Raw genomic sequence first — 18,299 nt, 5'->3', positions numbered from 1 at the left:
TCAGATGAAAACTGAGCGAGTGAGTGAGTTTAGTTTTAACAATTGCAGCAATATCACGGTGGGGGACATCAGAGATGGGCTTCATACAGATGAGCATAAAGATGAAAAATAATTCCATATTGAAGGTTTAATATTACTGAGTCACTAAATAAATTACTTCTGCATGTATAAGTGTTCACGGAATAAATGTGTTTCACAGATTAAAAACAACAATCCAAAACTCAAAAGTCAGTAAGGAAAGTGTCACATTCAGGGAGAAGTTAATATCTTTTATTTAACTTTGAATAATTCCACTTTCCCTGCATGTCGCTCTGAAACAATTCACTGATCGTAGTTAGAAACAATGAAGAGTGCAGCCATAGCTTCGTATAACGAGAGATTGCTCAAATAATTCTACTTACTTTTGTGAAATAATGCAGATTGGCGTTAACAATCACTCCATTTCTACCATCCTTCTGTTTAGGACACTTCCACGACACTTGTACCTGGTTAAACACACCAGTGATGTCCTCGACTTTCAATTCCAATACACCCGTCGGCTCTGGGAATATAATGAGAACGGCTTGAAGACAACTGAAGAAATTGAATAGAAGCAAAAGAGTTACTAAGCAACATGTGTCATATCTCTAACGTGTATCCACAATTGACCATACTCGTGTTATTGACATATAGAAACAATATATGCATACATACATACGTATGGTTATAGCGTTGTTTGTTTGTTTTGGGTTTGTTTGGGTTTTTTTTCTCTGTGTGTGTGATCCTGTAAATATTGTGATATAATAATGTTAGTCTTTGTACCTGATTCCATCGTCCTTCCAGGGCTGCTGCTGACAATGGCTGAAGCACCAATTTTTGTTTCAGCTACTATATCAAACTTGTACAACCAATAGCTGGAGAGATTGCCAAAGGTATCCGTCTTTTTTTCCCACCCTGAAATATACAATTCCTAAATGAACTCTTCTGTAAAGATAACAGAACATGAATATAATGTATCACAATATCATGTAACACAATCCCCACATGGGTACAATGTGTGAAGCCCATTTCTGGTGTTGCCCGCCGTGATATTTCTGGAAGATTGCTAAAAGCGGCGTAAAACCACACTAAGTCAGTCAGTCATGTATCACAATAGTTAAACAAAGCTGGCAGTGACAAACGTTCTGAGAATGCTGCCTCTTTTACATCTTTAATAACAGTGTCACATAACAGTAATGTTTAACATCTAGAAAATGTAAATGCATTTTCCACCATTTATGGCTTAAATCTCAACATTTATCTCCATAAAATGCCTTTTTTAACATAAATGCGAAAAACTGACTGACTGACTGAGTTTGGTTTTACGCCGCTTTTAGCAATATTCCAGCAACATCACGGCGGGGGACACCAGAAATGGGCTTAACACATTGTACCCATGTGGGGATTCGAACCCGGGTCTTCGGCGTGACGAGCCAACGCTATAACCATTAGCCTAGCCCACCGCCCCTAAATGCGAAAAAGATGTCAGGTGTAACATTGTAACATTTCTGCTGTTGAAAGAAAGGTCTACTCAAGTCCTCAGTTATCTGTCTGCCGAAATTCACCCGTCTGTCTCTGCCCTCCTTTCCATGATATGGAATGGATCTGATGGGATGGATGGGTAAAATGATCTACGATACGATCTATAATTGAGTCTGCGATACAAAACAATTTCAAACCACATTTAACTGGCTTCATTGGCATGTACTCGAAAAAAGAGCATGAGTGTGAGAAGCATTCCAATAAGAGCACGAATTGTCATCGCATCTGTGTCTCTCCAGTTTCCTTTCCTAGCTTGGGAAAGTCGGTTCCCTTCAGCATTTGAGTGCTGGACTATCTGGTAGATGACAGTGAGTGAGTGAGTTAAAATTTAACGTCACATCGGCAATATTTCAGCCATATCGTGACGAAAACAATTAATTTTATGCATAGTAAGCAATGGTAAACTATAAAAACCTGTCAACGAAGTACAGTAAAATGACTAGATTATCACAGATTCGAATTTAAAACTAGTAACTAAATCTAAAACAGTTTAACTATAGATGACAATACAAGGTACAAACAGGCTATATATTGCCAACAACTGAAGGTAGATCACCATACTAGGGACCATGGGGACTTACAGTACATTTGCTTCCTGCATGGACCCTAGCTGATTTACACCATCCCCTCAGCTATTAGCAATGTTAGATAATCTAGCCATAAATTAAACGAACACATATTCTACGATTAAAAAAGTGGAACGTTTTAATTTACTTCGAATGTTTGGGGACTTACGTACCCTCTCAGGAGGACAATAATTTTACAGTACTTTAACCCCCCTCGATGATACAGCCACTAACAATCTTAGTTACTAATTCAAGCTTCCAATCTTAAAATATTTATGAATTTACAAATCATTTAACAAATCTAATTCTTTTAAAAATGCAATAATTAAATGAGAACTGATACTATTAAAAAGATCCTTCATAGTTCGTGATTCTGGTCGATGACAGGCTCAGAAAGGTAAAGGTTAAAGGCATCCACGTCCTGTGCGACATGGTCACAATCGATGCTTTTCTGCAAAGGACCTGAGAGGATGTTGTGTGATTGGGGCCGCGATATTGATGACCAGAACTGTTCCATCTTTACCTTAGTTACATACGGCTCACCGCTTGTGTTGGTAGAAAGAACAGAACACTATCAGAACTGTCACTGCTGTTGCGGACATCTTTTGCAGAGGAAGGTTCGAACTCAGAATGTGATCCACTGTCAGAAGGTACTGCATCAGTACCACCACCATCATCATCGCGAAAATTGCTTCTCAAACTTGCTCGACGATTCATCTTTGACTGGCATTTACTGTACAGATATTTGCTTTTTAAAATCAATGTAATCATTTCAAAATAATTGAATTGAAACTTTTTCCCAGCAATCAGTATTGTAATTTCAGGAATACACTGAATACTGAACATTTATATAGAGAAATAAAGTGTTAGCATACCATCAAAGTGGACTCCGTGGCTCCACTTGATCGGATACGGGTTAAAATTCTTTCTAAATTCGAAAATAATGTCAACAATGAAAGTATTCATGTCGTGATATTACCAGAACCGCAAATACAATTTGAAAGGTAAATTATTATGTCTAGTAATGATATACCTCAGATGTCATACTTTACTGACCAAGTTTACTATTACCTGAAATCTGAAGGGATACTGCCCAGTGTCTTTCACTGTGCGTGATAATGAGGTTTACCGCTAGCTTCACGCTGTAAGTCTTGAACGCATTAATCAACAACAAAAACATGTGGCAGTTTGGCTGTACCTCTTATTGAAAATCCCTTGTTATGATAGACAGCTTCTCTTCGATCCTTCGATATAGGTGTCGCATCGCGCAGCGCAGCCAGATTAGCGCTGAACAAAAGTAAAACCTATAGAAATTTTAGTCCATAAAATACAAATGTGTATTTTGTGAAGAAACAAGAGCTCCTTATTTCTATGCTTTCAATGTTGGAGTTTTGTTTCCTTTTACAAAGTGGCTATTGAGTGCGTGAGGTACTACCCCTATCTTTAGGAGGTTTTGTCATCTTTGTAGTCAGGTGGTCGGTCTCTTGACGGACATTTACTTGCTGACATTGAAATGTGTGCAAGTCTCTAGATCCAATTTGCTTCAGCGCGAGTCCAGCTTTCCGTGCTCGAACTTTATTATCCGATACCTATGGGTTTACAAGTATATTGCGAGGCCTCTCTGCATTTCAACTTTTTATGGCAAGAGTTTGAGAATCGTTATACGTCAGATCATCACCTTGACTCCGTTTCCTTGCAAACTTTCGGATTCGTACATTTTGCCTCTTGAACCGCAAGGAGAGCATCCTTATCACGTCGACTAAAGGATTCCAGTTAGTCCATGGCGTCATCTGTCCAAGGCAGAGGTTCAACGTACACATTAACTCATGATTGTTAATATCCGATGCGCCTGTTTGGATAGTGTTTCTATTATAGTGTTTCTATTTCCTCAAACATACCATCTTTGGAGCTGACTGCAATTTTTTCCTTTTTCTCCCGAACCAAGCGAGAATAATTATACCAAACTTGGCCAAATCCGAGCGTGGTGACATCCCATGATACCGAGAGGGAGCTGCTTTCTTCGGGCAAATGCTTATCAAAGTTAACATTAATTTGATCGAAATGACAGAATACGGCGAACAGTGAAGAACATTGTAAAACAAGTACAATTGTGCAAGTAACGTATAGCGAGTACTTGACGGGTTGATAAACGAGCCGGTTTTGGCCTCAATCGATACAAAATTGTTGTCATTACTGATTATTATACGAGTAGTTATGGAGACCCGTGTTCAATATTCAACACATGGGTACAGTGTATGATGCCAATTTCTTGTGTCCCCCGTCGTGATATTGATGGAATATTACTAAAAGCTCTCCCTAGAGAACTCTCCAAAACCTAGTGTGAAGGCATAGCATGTAGAAAAATCTCGTTTAGCCTTTAGTGTTTAATGATTTGTTAAACGGGAACTGAAGTGAATCGATGAAAAGGTGAATCTATATTGACTTCCAGTATGTTGGCCCTTGTATAGATATATAGATTATTTACGTTTTATCGATTTTATGGTATTGGTAAGGGTATAATATATATGACCATACCGTTATGTGTGAAAACGCCCATTGGTTCAATACCATTTACTTAGAAGTGTGAAATAGAAAACAAACACACCTAAAAGTGTTATGAACTTCACACTGTCGTAACCCTCGCTGTTTTCCTGTTTTTCATACACAATTATGTTGTACCGAGTGACACCAGGTCGGGGTTGTGGAGGATCCCATATAAGAGTTATCTCGCTTGATGACCTGCTCTGTGCCGTGAAGGTAGTAGGGTCACCAGCACCTGAAATGCAGACCTTATATGTGTACATGTACTGTAGGATTCAGCAAGTTAACAATATCTTGAAACCCGTAGTTCCTTCCATATTCTGGCATGCAAAGGAAAATTAACCTCTCATGGATGTGCTTCCATTGTGAGTTCTTGTTTTGCTGTAATGATCGTCGATGTTGGGCACATTTGTGTACCTTAGAGACAATGTGAGAGTGAAAATATTTGTGAGATGAATAATGATGTTAGCAGGGCATCCTGCAGGTCTAGCTATCATTTTGTCCGTTTTAAAAGACGTGGAAACATTAGTTTTTCCAGGGTATTTAAAATTAAATCACTGATCCTACACTCATTCTAAGAATACCAAAAGGTCGACCCCTTGGATTCAACAGCATACACAAAAGAAATACCGAGGAAAACTACAAAACAAATATTTCCTTAAAAGTATCCCTTTACACGCACGCCACACTTCAATATTTATCTCCATGTTGCATGTTCAATTTAAAACCTAGCTCCGTTTTTTTAAATAACATTTAGCGGTCTTAAATCAACGATAAAGGACGGCAAAATTGAAAAGGGAGTAGCTTTATCTTCATTCTAGCACGACTGATCAGCGTTTTAAAACCGACTCTTTGGCTCGCAAGAACACAAGCCATAAAGGGGTCTTTTTCCTGGAAAATCGCTTGGAACCGTCCAGTTGAAGGACAGGTCGTGTAATGGACAAACTAAGACATTTTCAACAACATAAATGCATTATTTCAGGAACCATTATGGTTGTATTTGTAACAAGTAGCATAAACATATCACAAAAAGTACAGTTTATATACTGTGAACAAGTACAATTATTTGATTTTTTTTCTCTTGCGAATTAATAATCTCCCATCTCTATGACAATCGACTCGCTCCCAATTCAAGCAGTGAACTCAGTAAGTTTAGACGCCGCTAACTTTAGTCACGGAAGTAATTATTGGTAACCACGCTGCTATTCCTAATTTGGAAAAGCCCTGACCTGATCAAGGCCCGGTTTGAATTATGGCGGAATACTGTCGCTTTTGCGCTGCTGACGAATTTTCCCGCTTCGAAGTTTATTCAATGGGATTAGGCTCAATGAAATTCTTCTTAAAGCCATTCGCTTTTTACTTCAAAAACATCAAAGATGCTGCCAAAGTAGAAATCGCCGATGTCCGACATGTTTGTTTACATACAAAAGGGTCAACGAGTTCATTGTATGCCTACGCGGTCAGTCGGTCGCTTTAATGTATTAGCGGTCCTTAAACTGCCATTTAAATACGGTTTTGATGAGCTCTCAGCCAATCAGAATCGAGTATCACACAATGTCGTGCTAGAATAGGTAATATTATTACAATATTTGTCTCACCTTCCTCGGGTGTGTGTAGATTAATTTGGCCGGTTGCTCCTGGCCCCTCTTCATTGACAGCTACTACGTCTATGGTGTAGGGTGTATCTGGGTTCAGGCCTGTTATGTTGTGCTGTATGACGTGGGCGGTGTTTTCAATGTCAGCCTGGGTTATCACCACAGTCATGGTTGGGTCACATTCGGTCTCCATCTTTGTCTGTGAAAACGACAATACGAACATAGCTTAGATATCAGAGTTTACCTGAGTCCAGATGTGTTGTCAACGTTGTACAATTTGTTGTATTTGTGTCTATTGCAGAATGGTTTAGATAACATCATTAATAGACATGCACTTGCATTTCACACTTGACTGTTACTTGAGGGATGTCAGTCAGGAAGCATCACATCTTAACCTTCAGAAAAGGAGGGGGTGCATATTCACACTTGAGACCGTTCTACAAAGATTTGTATTATCTTTAGGCTCAGGTCCTTAGTATATAAACTATGAATGAACAGACAGTTCTATATAGCATACTTACAAAGTTTGCCATTTCTCTGCTACATTCAGTGCAGTTGATGATGACCCGCTTCACACAGACTGAGGGACCACCCGTCCTCACGTCGACAATGTATTCATAGATCTGCCCGTTCGGGTTGACTGGTCTGCTCCATTCCACAGCAACAGAGCGGGACGTGTTGTCAAACGACTTCAGATTGGTAACTATTCCGGCAGCTGAAGGCATAATCAACTTGCACTTGCTATCTTATAATATTCTTAAATATAAGCTGGACTATTTACGATGTAAATATGTTTCAATTTCAAAGTTGTTATTGGCGTCAATAAACGTAGATCAAAATTTGCTTGACGAAAATGGCTCTCTCACACGACACAGACCAGTGTCCGTATATTATCATAATGTTTGTTCTTAAAGAGAGTTTCTGTTTGGCACATAACACACATGAAATCACTAGGGCATTGATATATACTATGTGCCAAAAGTTTGAAAAGTCATATGAGGTGTACGACGGGTGAATGATTATTAAGTGTTATTTGTATATGATGCTTTTACAACACAGACCATTATACTATATCAGTATGCCATGTACACAAACTATTCGTGTCAGTTATAGTTCAATAACATACGGTTCAACATCTATGTACAGTTCTATTTACATCATTCACAGATTCTAAATGTTGAGGGTTTTACAGTACTCACGAGTTGACACTACTCGTATCACAGTGGTATAGGGTACACTCTGGAGGTTCCCACTCTGTGTTAGTATGTTCAGGTTGTACGATACAGCTGGGACAACACCAGTGAAGACGACAGAGATGGGACCCTGTCCAGTGTTGACAGGTTGACGTTGTTGGATGTATGTATCTCCATCCCGTCCTCTGAGTGTCACAATGTACATGGTGGCATCCCCAGCAGCCTTGGCGAACACAATGGTAATGTCGGGAGCGGTCAAGTTGGTTTTGGTCATGTCCAGGCCCGTGACAGAAGCCGGCGCTGAAATGATGGTACCAATGTGATATCATGGTGGCAGTATTCTTGAGATAACATTTATCTCATCAGTAGCTTTATGGTACATAACAGACGAAAAATGCATGTCCCAAACAGATCAAGATGTATGTGGATCTTGATATAACGATACAATATGTTCTAAGATCAGTTAATCATGCTTTATATCACGCATGTATCACAAACGCTTCAGAACAATCTTTCCGTAACCCATACTCTCTACTCTCCACCACGAGTTTAACACCCATCCGCTCACTACAGGTCTATATAATCCATATGTTTACCGATCAGCGCGTAAAATCCCGTCCGCCTGTTGGAGACCCCAACATTCACAACAGGTGACAAGTGACGAAACGATTAATTTCAGTAAATTATATTTCCTTGATATGTGCATTCATCATGTGACCGCCATCGGTGCAACTCAAATGCAGACAGGATTGTGACGTGACATGCAAGTGACGTTAAATAAAAACGTATTACATGACATTCGTACAAAACGGCTATCAGATGATAATATATTTTACACGACTTTAACGAGTAAAGCATTGTTTTCGGTATAGCTGTTTCAGGGCCCCCACATACTCATATTACAGGTCCATGTAGAAATGATTTCAGTAGTCCATGGATGTGATACAAGGTTAAGGTATTTAGTTTTAAAGGAATAAATTTCCATTAAAAATACATAGTCGTGCCGGTAAGACACCAGGTTCATGATACAATTGTATCAACATACATTTTGATTGTCCTGATTTTCGTTATAAAAACAAACTGGCACGTATGCTCATGTTTTGTCATACTTAGACGTAAACATGCTCCCGTTCAAATGCACAAACACAATTATCTGGTCCTCATTATAAAATATTCAATCTAAGTACTTAGAACAGGTGGGTGTATTTTTCGCAATGTGTTTTGGCATGGCGTAAAATATGAAAGTAAGCAGTCCGCAGCTTGGGCATATTCCTTATATCAATTAACGAGAGAAGTAATATTTCCAATTTCCATACCGGTACCCGGTCACGGTGTTCACTGATATATATTTTTTTCTCCCTCATGAAGAATAAACGAATGTCTTTATTTCCTCCAGATAAGTCCGAAGATCCTCAAAATATGTTTATGTAATTTCATAATTAAGTAACAAAATACTCATCAGACACTCACGCACGTATAGGTAATTATGAAAACATTTTCCCCAGTATATACAGGCTGTACACTGTGAGAGATATTGGTACAATTATTACCACATGCTATTAACAATATCCTTTAGTTTATACGGATACTTTGAGAATTCGGCAATCCCATGTTATTTCATCAATAACGTGGTTATCGGCCCCAGGAAAGAATGCAAGCATGTCATGCTCTTCCATTATCTCTATTCTAACATACATTTCAACATCAAGATTATCCATTCGAACTGAAAATAATATATCTCTCTCTGAAAGTACATATTCACAGTTGAGGATGACATTGTGATGATAAACATTAAAGTACTGTCGGAAATAGAAAAAAAATGTTTTTAGGCTGTTACTCTGTATCCCTAAAATTTATACAACTGCAAATAGCATATGTCGAAATAGCCCAATTCGGCTTAACTTGGCATTCAGTGGGATGCGTAATAGGATATCCAGCAAAGCATGTTTACTCGTAAAATCGGACAAAGCTTAGAAAAAATACGAATAGCTGCTGAAAACAACAGATCAGACTATAGGTGCAATTAGGTCGCTCAGCCAGGTATGACGACGGACCGTCGACTCACCTGGCATGAAATGCATATGCATGTGCTGCCTACAGGCACAAGGGGTAATCTCAAAGATATTTTGTGCTTTTTCATGTGTGTTGACTATGTCTCATCTATTGATTAACATCTTACGTGTCTTTCTTTCATAAAGTTTATTTTGAGATATGTAAAAGAGTATGATACCTGATAACCATAGAAACCCATCGTATTAAATGTCTCAAAATATATAGCTGGCATGACCACCCGATCGCGAAGATCGTCAGGACTGGATATTAATTGTAAACTTTTTTGACATGCCGTGTACTTCACCAGTATAATTGCCCTAAAGGATTATCTTATCTTAGCTGATATCTCTATCCTCCAGCCCGACCCCAACGACCGTCTGCGACACCCGTCCAGGTTTTGCTTTTGAGACGAACCCTCCTATCTGTTTCTTGTTGTATAGTGACAGTGAGACTCCATGGTAGCTACATCCTAAATAGTTTCAGCATGAAAGTTATTATTTTTACGCCAGCTATTGTTTATAATGAAGCTACGTCTAATTTCAAATTGGGCATTTAAAAAGTATCCTTTGTAATACAATATCGTCGCACACTAATTTGCATAAAGCCATGGTTTGTTCAAAATAAATCATTTTGGACTTAGAAAAAAACCCGCATTGCTTATTTCTGCTCTAATCTCTCCTCTGTAAAGTCCTTTTTCTACGTTTCCTATGTCCCTACCACTGAGACTGCAGTTTAACAGATATTTCACATTTGCACATATCAACTACATATTAAATTGTAGAGATAAATGAGAAAATACAGTTTTTATCTATTTCCGACAGTACTTTAGCAAAGGTATTACATTTTGTACATTCTTTTGTTAATTTGCTCCCGGATCCAATCCTTATTACATACTGCAATTCTTCTGTCAATTCTGGATATAACAATGCCATGCTGTATAACACATGAGGTGTAAGTGCTGTATGGATTTTAAAATACAGAGACAGGTCAGCTCTGCAAAATATGTTTCCATTCTTCTTCCTGGTGGGTATATATTTCACTTACAAAATCTTTCTCCTTTCATCCTGTGCAGATGTAGTGACAAACACGACGAAGCAGCTTATATTTCTTAGCAGTTGATAGCAGCATTCAGATAAACTCTTTAAGTTATTGTTATTAGAAAAACAGAGTGAGTGAGTTTACTTTTACCCCGCATTCAGCACTATTCAAGCTATATTGCGGCGATCTGTAAATAATCGAGTCTGGACCAGACAATCCAGTGATCAACAGCATGAGCATCAATCTGCGCAATTGGAACCGATGACATGTGTCAACCAAGTCAGCGAGCCTCACCACGCGATCCCGTTAGTCGCCTCTTACGACAAGTATGGGTCACTGAAGATTCATTCTAACCCGGACCTTCACGGGTCGGAAAAAACAGAGTTACGCAGACACAGAAAATAGCTAAAAATATTGGGCACATTAGATGTTACAGAGACGCCTAGTATTGTCTTGCATTGACGTTATATGTAATATGTAGAGAATCTCACCCAAGTGTCTTCTGATATCAAATATATCAAAACGAGTTGATTAAAGTTATAAATATCCGAGGATTGTCGAGGATAGTTTTACTTTAATCAACAAGTGTTGATATATTTGATATCAGAAGACACGAGGGTGAGATTTTATTTATCACCCAAAATCATTCTTCATCAGTTATCATTAAAAGCATGAATTTATCTGAACACAAACCTGCCAATCGCCGTCTTGAGCATGTGACGTCATCAGCTTTATGACATGATAGCATTGTAGTGACATCAACTTCGTAACATCATAGCATTGTCAGCTATGTTCTTAGTGATGTCAAATCATTGTGAGGCCATTAACTGACGTAATAGCAGTATGACAATTCACTTGTTGCTATATCTACAATCTAGATATCGCTTGATCTACTGTGGGAGCCAGTTTTGGATGATAGATTCGGGGTTACATTTATATCTTTGCACACAGTCAACAGGTCAGTTGGCACAAGGTAAATTAATTATACCCCATATCGTTATGTACTTATAGTTTCCTTTTTCCGTTCAGTAATTTACATTTGGTATCTTTCCCTTTTTGTGAGAAGAAAATCCGTCTTGTGGTTAAAATCGGGCTGAGATATGTTTTTGTTTCAGTCAAAGCTTATATACCCGCTTTGTAATTGTAATGCCTTCCTCGTAAAGCCACTTTCATACTTGTGCCAGATTCATGCCACAACATGCATAAGTGGGCTTTTTGAAATGACTCCGAATAAGAACAATAGGATTGTGTTTTGAGATCATTGCTTGACAGTTAATGTGGTACTTTCAATTTGTTGTTTGCTACATTTCATTACATACATACATACATACATACATACATACATACATACATACATACATACATACATACATACATACATACATACATACATACATACATACATACATACATACATACATACATACATACATACATACATACATACATACATACATACATACATACATACATACATACATACATACATACATACATACATACATACATACATACTGCAATTGAACAAAAGAACTTCTGAGTGCCCTGCACATACTTGTTCGCATTGCTGCTGCAGATACAGCATCAGTCATCTCATCTCGTCCTGGCAGGTAGGTAATCTTTGTCTTCACGTTCACAGTGTATACTCTCCCCGGTGTCAGACGTGTGATGGGCGTGGTCCTGCTGTCTCTACCGACACTGACTGGAGGAATGTCCCCTGGTGTAACCGTGACCTCGTACCCGGTAACGACGCCGTTAGAAGGAGCTGTCCAGGCTGCTGTCATGGTGGTTGTGCTTTGTGCGACAGCCGTCACAGTGGTAGGACGAAGTTGGTTGACTGAATTGACATGAACAGGAACGGAACACATCAATACAGGCAAATATCTTTCATGAACAGGAACTTGATGGATTTCATAACTGTAGATTCAGTAGGGGAGACCGTCAGACAAGCATGCATGTTTTCAGAATTATCACACGTAGTTATGAAGGTGGGAGATTCCATACACGATAGACCATATTTAATATAAAGTATACCATTCTCATCAGCATCGGTAACAATCCTTTGACCCATTTCCTACAGATAATATAAACTTGTGTAAAGGAGACAATCAAACAAATTCTGTGGCTGTGACAATTAAGCAAAATAAGTTAGTGACGTTTTACAAATATATCTAATTTTGGATATGTCTCTGATATCATGGGATTTCCACAACAAAAAGTCGCCATTACGCAATTCGTTCATTGTGAGGGTTTAAACTTAATAAAACGACCCTAGTATTTCAGACTGACGGTGCGTCTGGAGTCGTGGTTATCACTTTGATTGGTTTTCATATCATTTACTTCCAGATGTTCAGACGGAGGTCAGTTGAACAGGGTACATCCATATATAACTTGTTCATGTTCACAGAACATTGCGATGTAAGTTGATGTAAGTACTGACTGACATTGCTTGATGTTCGACTAAGAGAGAAACTTCCGATTATGTGCAATAAAATGACATCACCGGAAATATGTTGAAGGGCGCGCCTGACATCCACATTTTGGCGCCATGACGCTAAAGGGTTTCAAGAATAAACATGAACAATAATAACTTATCCACGGGTCAACATGACCACAGGTACACCACCCCATGACACTGGAATGATCGGTGGACAATGCATTTATCTTACCTAGCTGCATATTGCCGGTGCATTATACATGTATACTCTTATAAGATTCGGTCAGGATGCCACTCTGAAGAAGTAGAAATGAGCCAGTCACAATCCAAAGTTCACGTGGAAGGTAAGATAGACATCCATATTAACCACTTACTGCTGACACAGGTTGTAGTTCGGTAGAATCTCGGATCACAGCGACACCTGTCACTGTAACAGTTGGCACTGGCATCGTAACACAAACCAGGTTGTGAGCAGCTTCCGTTGTAGCCTATCCCTGAAAGCAATGATTAAGGCGTAAGTCTGCAGAGATAGCCCACAATACGTCGTACGTGTGATAACATGAGAGAGAAGATAATCAGTTTATGAACATTCGTTCAACATGTGATATTGGTGAATGTATACATCTGGGTATCAATGTTTCTAATGTTGAAAAATCAGTTCTTAAGGCTTATTAGTAGTCACATATATGTACACATTCAAACCTACATCCAATATATTGTCTCATTAATACTTGATTAATGCGACATGTAAAGGTTTTCTAACAACATGACATTATACCATGGCTGAAGTTGACACAATATCCAGATGCAGTATAGGCAGATAATAGTTTCAGCATATACTCAAGTTGATGTCCATAATTTCCTTATTGTGTCTTGAACCACATTACCGTGTTTGTTCAGGCGAATTACCGTCCGTTTGGCTCAAAAGCGGACCGATGCATTGAAATCTAACTCGAAAACTAATAAACACATAATACTCAATGAAACGCTGATCATGATCAAAATATCAGACCAACTCTGTGAGATTTTTTGCAGAATTTATGCCCTTATAATAAAGAAGTTGCTTAACAAACTATCATTAAAATATTGACACAGTTCACTTTTTGTTACGAGGGAGGAGTGCAGAGTGAGGAACAGCCAGGTGTTAGGGCATAAAATCTGCCCAAAAAAGAGAGACATTTCAAAGGATAAGCTCTGTTCTAAGAGAGTAATGCTGCATGTTCCATCAAGACTTCAATGACTTTTTACAAATTAATTGTCATAAACATTACTCCGGAAATCATAATGGTTTTATATTGCGTTTTAACTGTAAATGACTCATCACTGTCAAGTTCCAAATACAAGACGTGAGTCAAACCATTCGGTCTGAGTTCACTGCCAACGTAAGAGCTTTCACTCACAGGTTTTGAGTATTTCTGGTATGGGAAAGAGCACATTCAAGTCTTGAAGTAATAAACATAATATGGAATCAAGTTGTGACAATAATGACTGGGGAAAAGTGTAACGTAGGTACTTGTTGTAATTGTCCTTTGGTCCGAGGAAATCGTCTGACTCCTGCCGTAGAGTGCGATGGTGTGTCTAACTGTGATACTGTATGCTGTTCCTGGAGACAGAGACGGGATGTTGTAGCTCTTCTGGGTTATAGGAGCAGATGTTGAAGATCCTGAAGATCCTGGAGATCCTGGTAACCACGCTACTGTATAGCTGGATGTGTACCCTCCAGTGACATCGGTATTGGTCCAGCTGATGTAAATATTACTTGTCCCTGTAGATGGTGGTTCTGTGATGACTGGTTTTAGTGGGCTAGCTGAAAATATACATGTTCAGATCAGTAACAAAAATCCAAGTACTATCATTGCCGACATTCACTTAAAGCGTCAACAGTGGTATGTATGATAAATGTATGCTCAGTCTCCTGATATACCGGTCCTGTCACATGTATTACTGCACACACGTCATCATGGGGAACTTCGCAACTCTTAATCTTTGATCTTTTGACAGGAAGTTTTTCAGGTGCCTCTACCTAACGACTGGGCATTAAGAACGTGATTCACTTACAGAGGGGAGTATTTTTGTCTTTTATTGATTTGGGCATTTGGTCATTTAGCATGTTAAATGAACGAAGATGCGATTGCATCATCAAGATATGTTAGATTGGCGACACTTTTGTCTCACCAAAAATACAAAGGGATACCCAGTGTTGCCCCTCCTCATAGACAGATAACATTTAGTGTAAGGGTATAAATAAAACATATATGAATGCACCACTCGGAGGCCGAAAACACAACCTGAAAACACAACACAAAGCTTGGGTCTTCCATGTATCTGTGGCGTATTTTAAATTCTCCCACAGATGACTTTTACTGTTTACTGTACATTGTATGCACCTACGATGACATTCATGCACAAAGAATTCACTGAATATGGCTGCTCCATGGAAAATATATCAACCTCTTATTGCATATATCATCACACTATTTAAATAGGCCTACTAAGAAGCACGCTTCGTCGATCATACAACATGAGTGAGTGAGTTAAAATTTATAGTCACATCGGCAATATTTCAGCCATATTGTGACTTAAAATAGTTGTAAATTCATTATAAATGCACAAAGTTTAAAAACCTGTCGACGAAGGACAGTAAAACCAACTAGTACATCACAGTAACAAGAAATATAAATTAGCATATATCACTAAAAGAGGATTTCAAATTAGGACAATACAAGGCTGAGGATCGCCAACAACTGAAGGTAGATAACCACTCTAGGGACCATACAACATGACACAGATGCATTTAAAACAAATGAAAGTGCAGTAGATAATGTAAAAACAGACGCCAAACACACGCACATATAGCGTGTATGTAAATGTGGTACAATATTGTAGGCGTATTAACGCACTTCTTCTTCGAGTACTGATAGAAATATAATCTAAAGAAAACATGACAAATCTTCTCATTTGATCGTTCTCGCGTCGGAATTTCACATAAAAGACGTCAGTGCAAAAGTATCCTTTCGAAGTCGTGTCTATCCTCAGACACGGATTCCGGTCGGTGTACATGGGAAACTAGAAACATTATGAATGTACCACTGAAAATCAGTAACGACACCAAGTATTTTTTGCCCTCCCGGTAACACTCGTCATTCACATACTGTTTCTGCAAAGGTAAGAATTTATAGCCTTGCTGCGCCATTGTCATTATTCCACGGTGGCCTGTGAACAAACCAGACAATCAAGTGATCGATGTTGTGTAGAAGTCCTGATATTCCGATGTTGATAAGTAAAAAATAGATTCGTTTTACAACAAAGGGGTCTGGATTAATGACCAAACGTTTCTTTTATAGTCGATTCACCATGAATAACAGTTCATGGAAGAAAGGTACGCAAATATGTGTTGAGGCAGACATGGGAAACGGATTAAACAGGTAAATAAGGTAGTAAGATGTGTATTTGTGAGTTAACCTGGCTCACGGGTTCTGCTGCAGTACGCTTAGACACTGACCCGGGCAATGACTACCGAACGGCAGTCTTCACTACTGGTCGACACGCCATATATTTACTATAGAAAAATCCGAGAACGGGTGGTTAGAATTTTTTCATAGCATTTTCATCGTTAAAAAGGCAAAGTATGCGGCACCAGAAAACGCCCATCGTTACTTTCTGTGCACGAAAACGTTATTTAAGCAGTTTTGAGACACGAAAGTCGTCGTTACTTGGGCGAAATGTAAACAATAACACACACACACACACACACACACACACACACACACACACACACGCATGCACACACACGCATGCACGCACGCACACACACACGTGCACCTATTTTCAACACCGACATGTGCGTTGACATTTTCTGTCAGCTCGCTATTGTCACGAAATCGTAAACATAAAACATAGTCGCCATTCGGTAGTCATTGCCGGATCAGTGTCGAAGCGTAGCGCAGGAGACCCCGGGAACCAGGTTGGTGTGAGTTGTACTGGGCGGACGTGCACATAAGGTTCCTTAGAAATGGGGAAATGTAAAGTGCACTATATGGTGAAACATGGCACCATTATCCAGTCAAGCAATACAAATCAAATCAGAGGCAATTGCTTCACCGATGAATCTTTCTCAATCCTACTTTTGAATTTGAACGGAACCCTGCCCGATGCCTGCAGTGACTTTGAATCATATCGTAGAGAGGACCCTGTCAGTAAATGAGATTAATGCTCTTAAAAATATGTTGGACTAAGAAACAGCGAAACAAGGCAATGAACCTCCTAGAACAGAAATGTGCGATCAAATCTACGAATCAGAGCTTTGAACACCTCAACACAAGAGCCAACAAAACGTCATCGGGAATATCAGGGAAGACATAAACAGCTTGTATTCATGGTTGACAGTTCGGATGGCAGATTAGAGCACCTACAATGTTTCACCAACTAGATAAGACGGTGAGAATGGATTAACGTAGGTGAAATCTGACAATAATGTTCGTAAGTATGAGCTAAAACATAGCTAATAACGACATTTGATCACCAGAGAACACAGAAGGAATATGTTTAGAATTGTATCAAACGTCTTCGGAAACGTTATGACAATGAGGGACAACAGCATGATGTTTACGAAGAAGAATCTCTTTGTTAGAAGGTCTGGAAATTCCAGAGATTATACGCAGATTATACTAGCATGTAAAGAAGGAGAAAGAACCAAACTGCATTTAAATTGCATATACTTGGTTTAAGACAGCTACAGCACGCTGCAGTATTCTTATTTAGTCGGGAGGTCCGGATTTATTCGGGAGTTGACGTTCACCACTTAAGTGAAACCCACGATCACCGGTATAGGTTCCACTACACTAAATCAGAATCACATGCTCCCTGAGCGAGTCCCGTATGTAAACAACTGAAGAGAGAGAGAGACATGTGGCAGCTGTGATTGGATGAAATAGTGTCAGATATTTATATTTTTTACAAGCACATCCATCCAGTAATTAAAACTGACCACAATTTTAAGTATTTAGTGCTGTCATTTCATCACCATGACTTATGCTTATTGTGTACAGCTATTTTCCAGTGGGTGACATTTGGTGCGGAACTTAGGTTGATGTGTTCCGCTTCCTGTGCTCGGAAAATTAGCCCGACAAGTTGGCCAGAAATTATGTGTTTTGTAGTTTAAAGGCCAGACTGTACCCATGGAATGGCTGTTGATAGCCTGGATAATTTTTAAAAAAACATAAGGTTACTATAGAAGTCTATGGGAAAACATTTGGTTTTGTGTAACCGGTAGTGCTGACAACCTAGAAACATAAATAGTGTCTGGCTTATCCATGGG

At 39.0% G+C, this 18,299-nt stretch overlaps 1 protein-coding gene across 3 annotated transcripts in view; it reads right to left on the bottom strand.

The window, feature by feature from the left end:
• LOC124261914 overlaps nucleotides 1-18,299 on the bottom strand; it is a 322,925-nt gene that overhangs the window by 80,495 nt on the left and 224,131 nt on the right. For all 3 annotated transcript variants that reach the window (XM_046696277.1, XM_046696278.1, XM_046696279.1), the window contains 9 exons: nucleotides 14,496-14,789; nucleotides 13,357-13,476; nucleotides 12,101-12,382; nucleotides 7,462-7,755; nucleotides 6,784-6,977; nucleotides 6,266-6,461; nucleotides 4,732-4,902; nucleotides 802-933; nucleotides 402-541 (listed from right to left, as the gene is read on the bottom strand). In XM_046696277.1, coding sequence (XP_046552233.1) covers nucleotides 402-541; nucleotides 802-933; nucleotides 4,732-4,902; nucleotides 6,266-6,461; nucleotides 6,784-6,977; nucleotides 7,462-7,755; nucleotides 12,101-12,382; nucleotides 13,357-13,476; nucleotides 14,496-14,789 — 1,823 coding nt within the window. The remainder of the gene's footprint in view (nucleotides 1-401; nucleotides 542-801; nucleotides 934-4,731; nucleotides 4,903-6,265; nucleotides 6,462-6,783; nucleotides 6,978-7,461; nucleotides 7,756-12,100; nucleotides 12,383-13,356; nucleotides 13,477-14,495; nucleotides 14,790-18,299) is intronic.

The sequence above is a fragment of the Haliotis rubra genome, unplaced genomic scaffold (genome assembly GCF_003918875.1).
Source record: "Haliotis rubra isolate DU_JTF1 unplaced genomic scaffold, ASM391887v1 Scf816, whole genome shotgun sequence".
Lineage (NCBI taxonomy): Eukaryota > Metazoa > Mollusca > Gastropoda > Lepetellida > Haliotidae > Haliotis > Haliotis rubra.
This window is presented reverse-complemented; position numbering and strand designations above follow the sequence as displayed.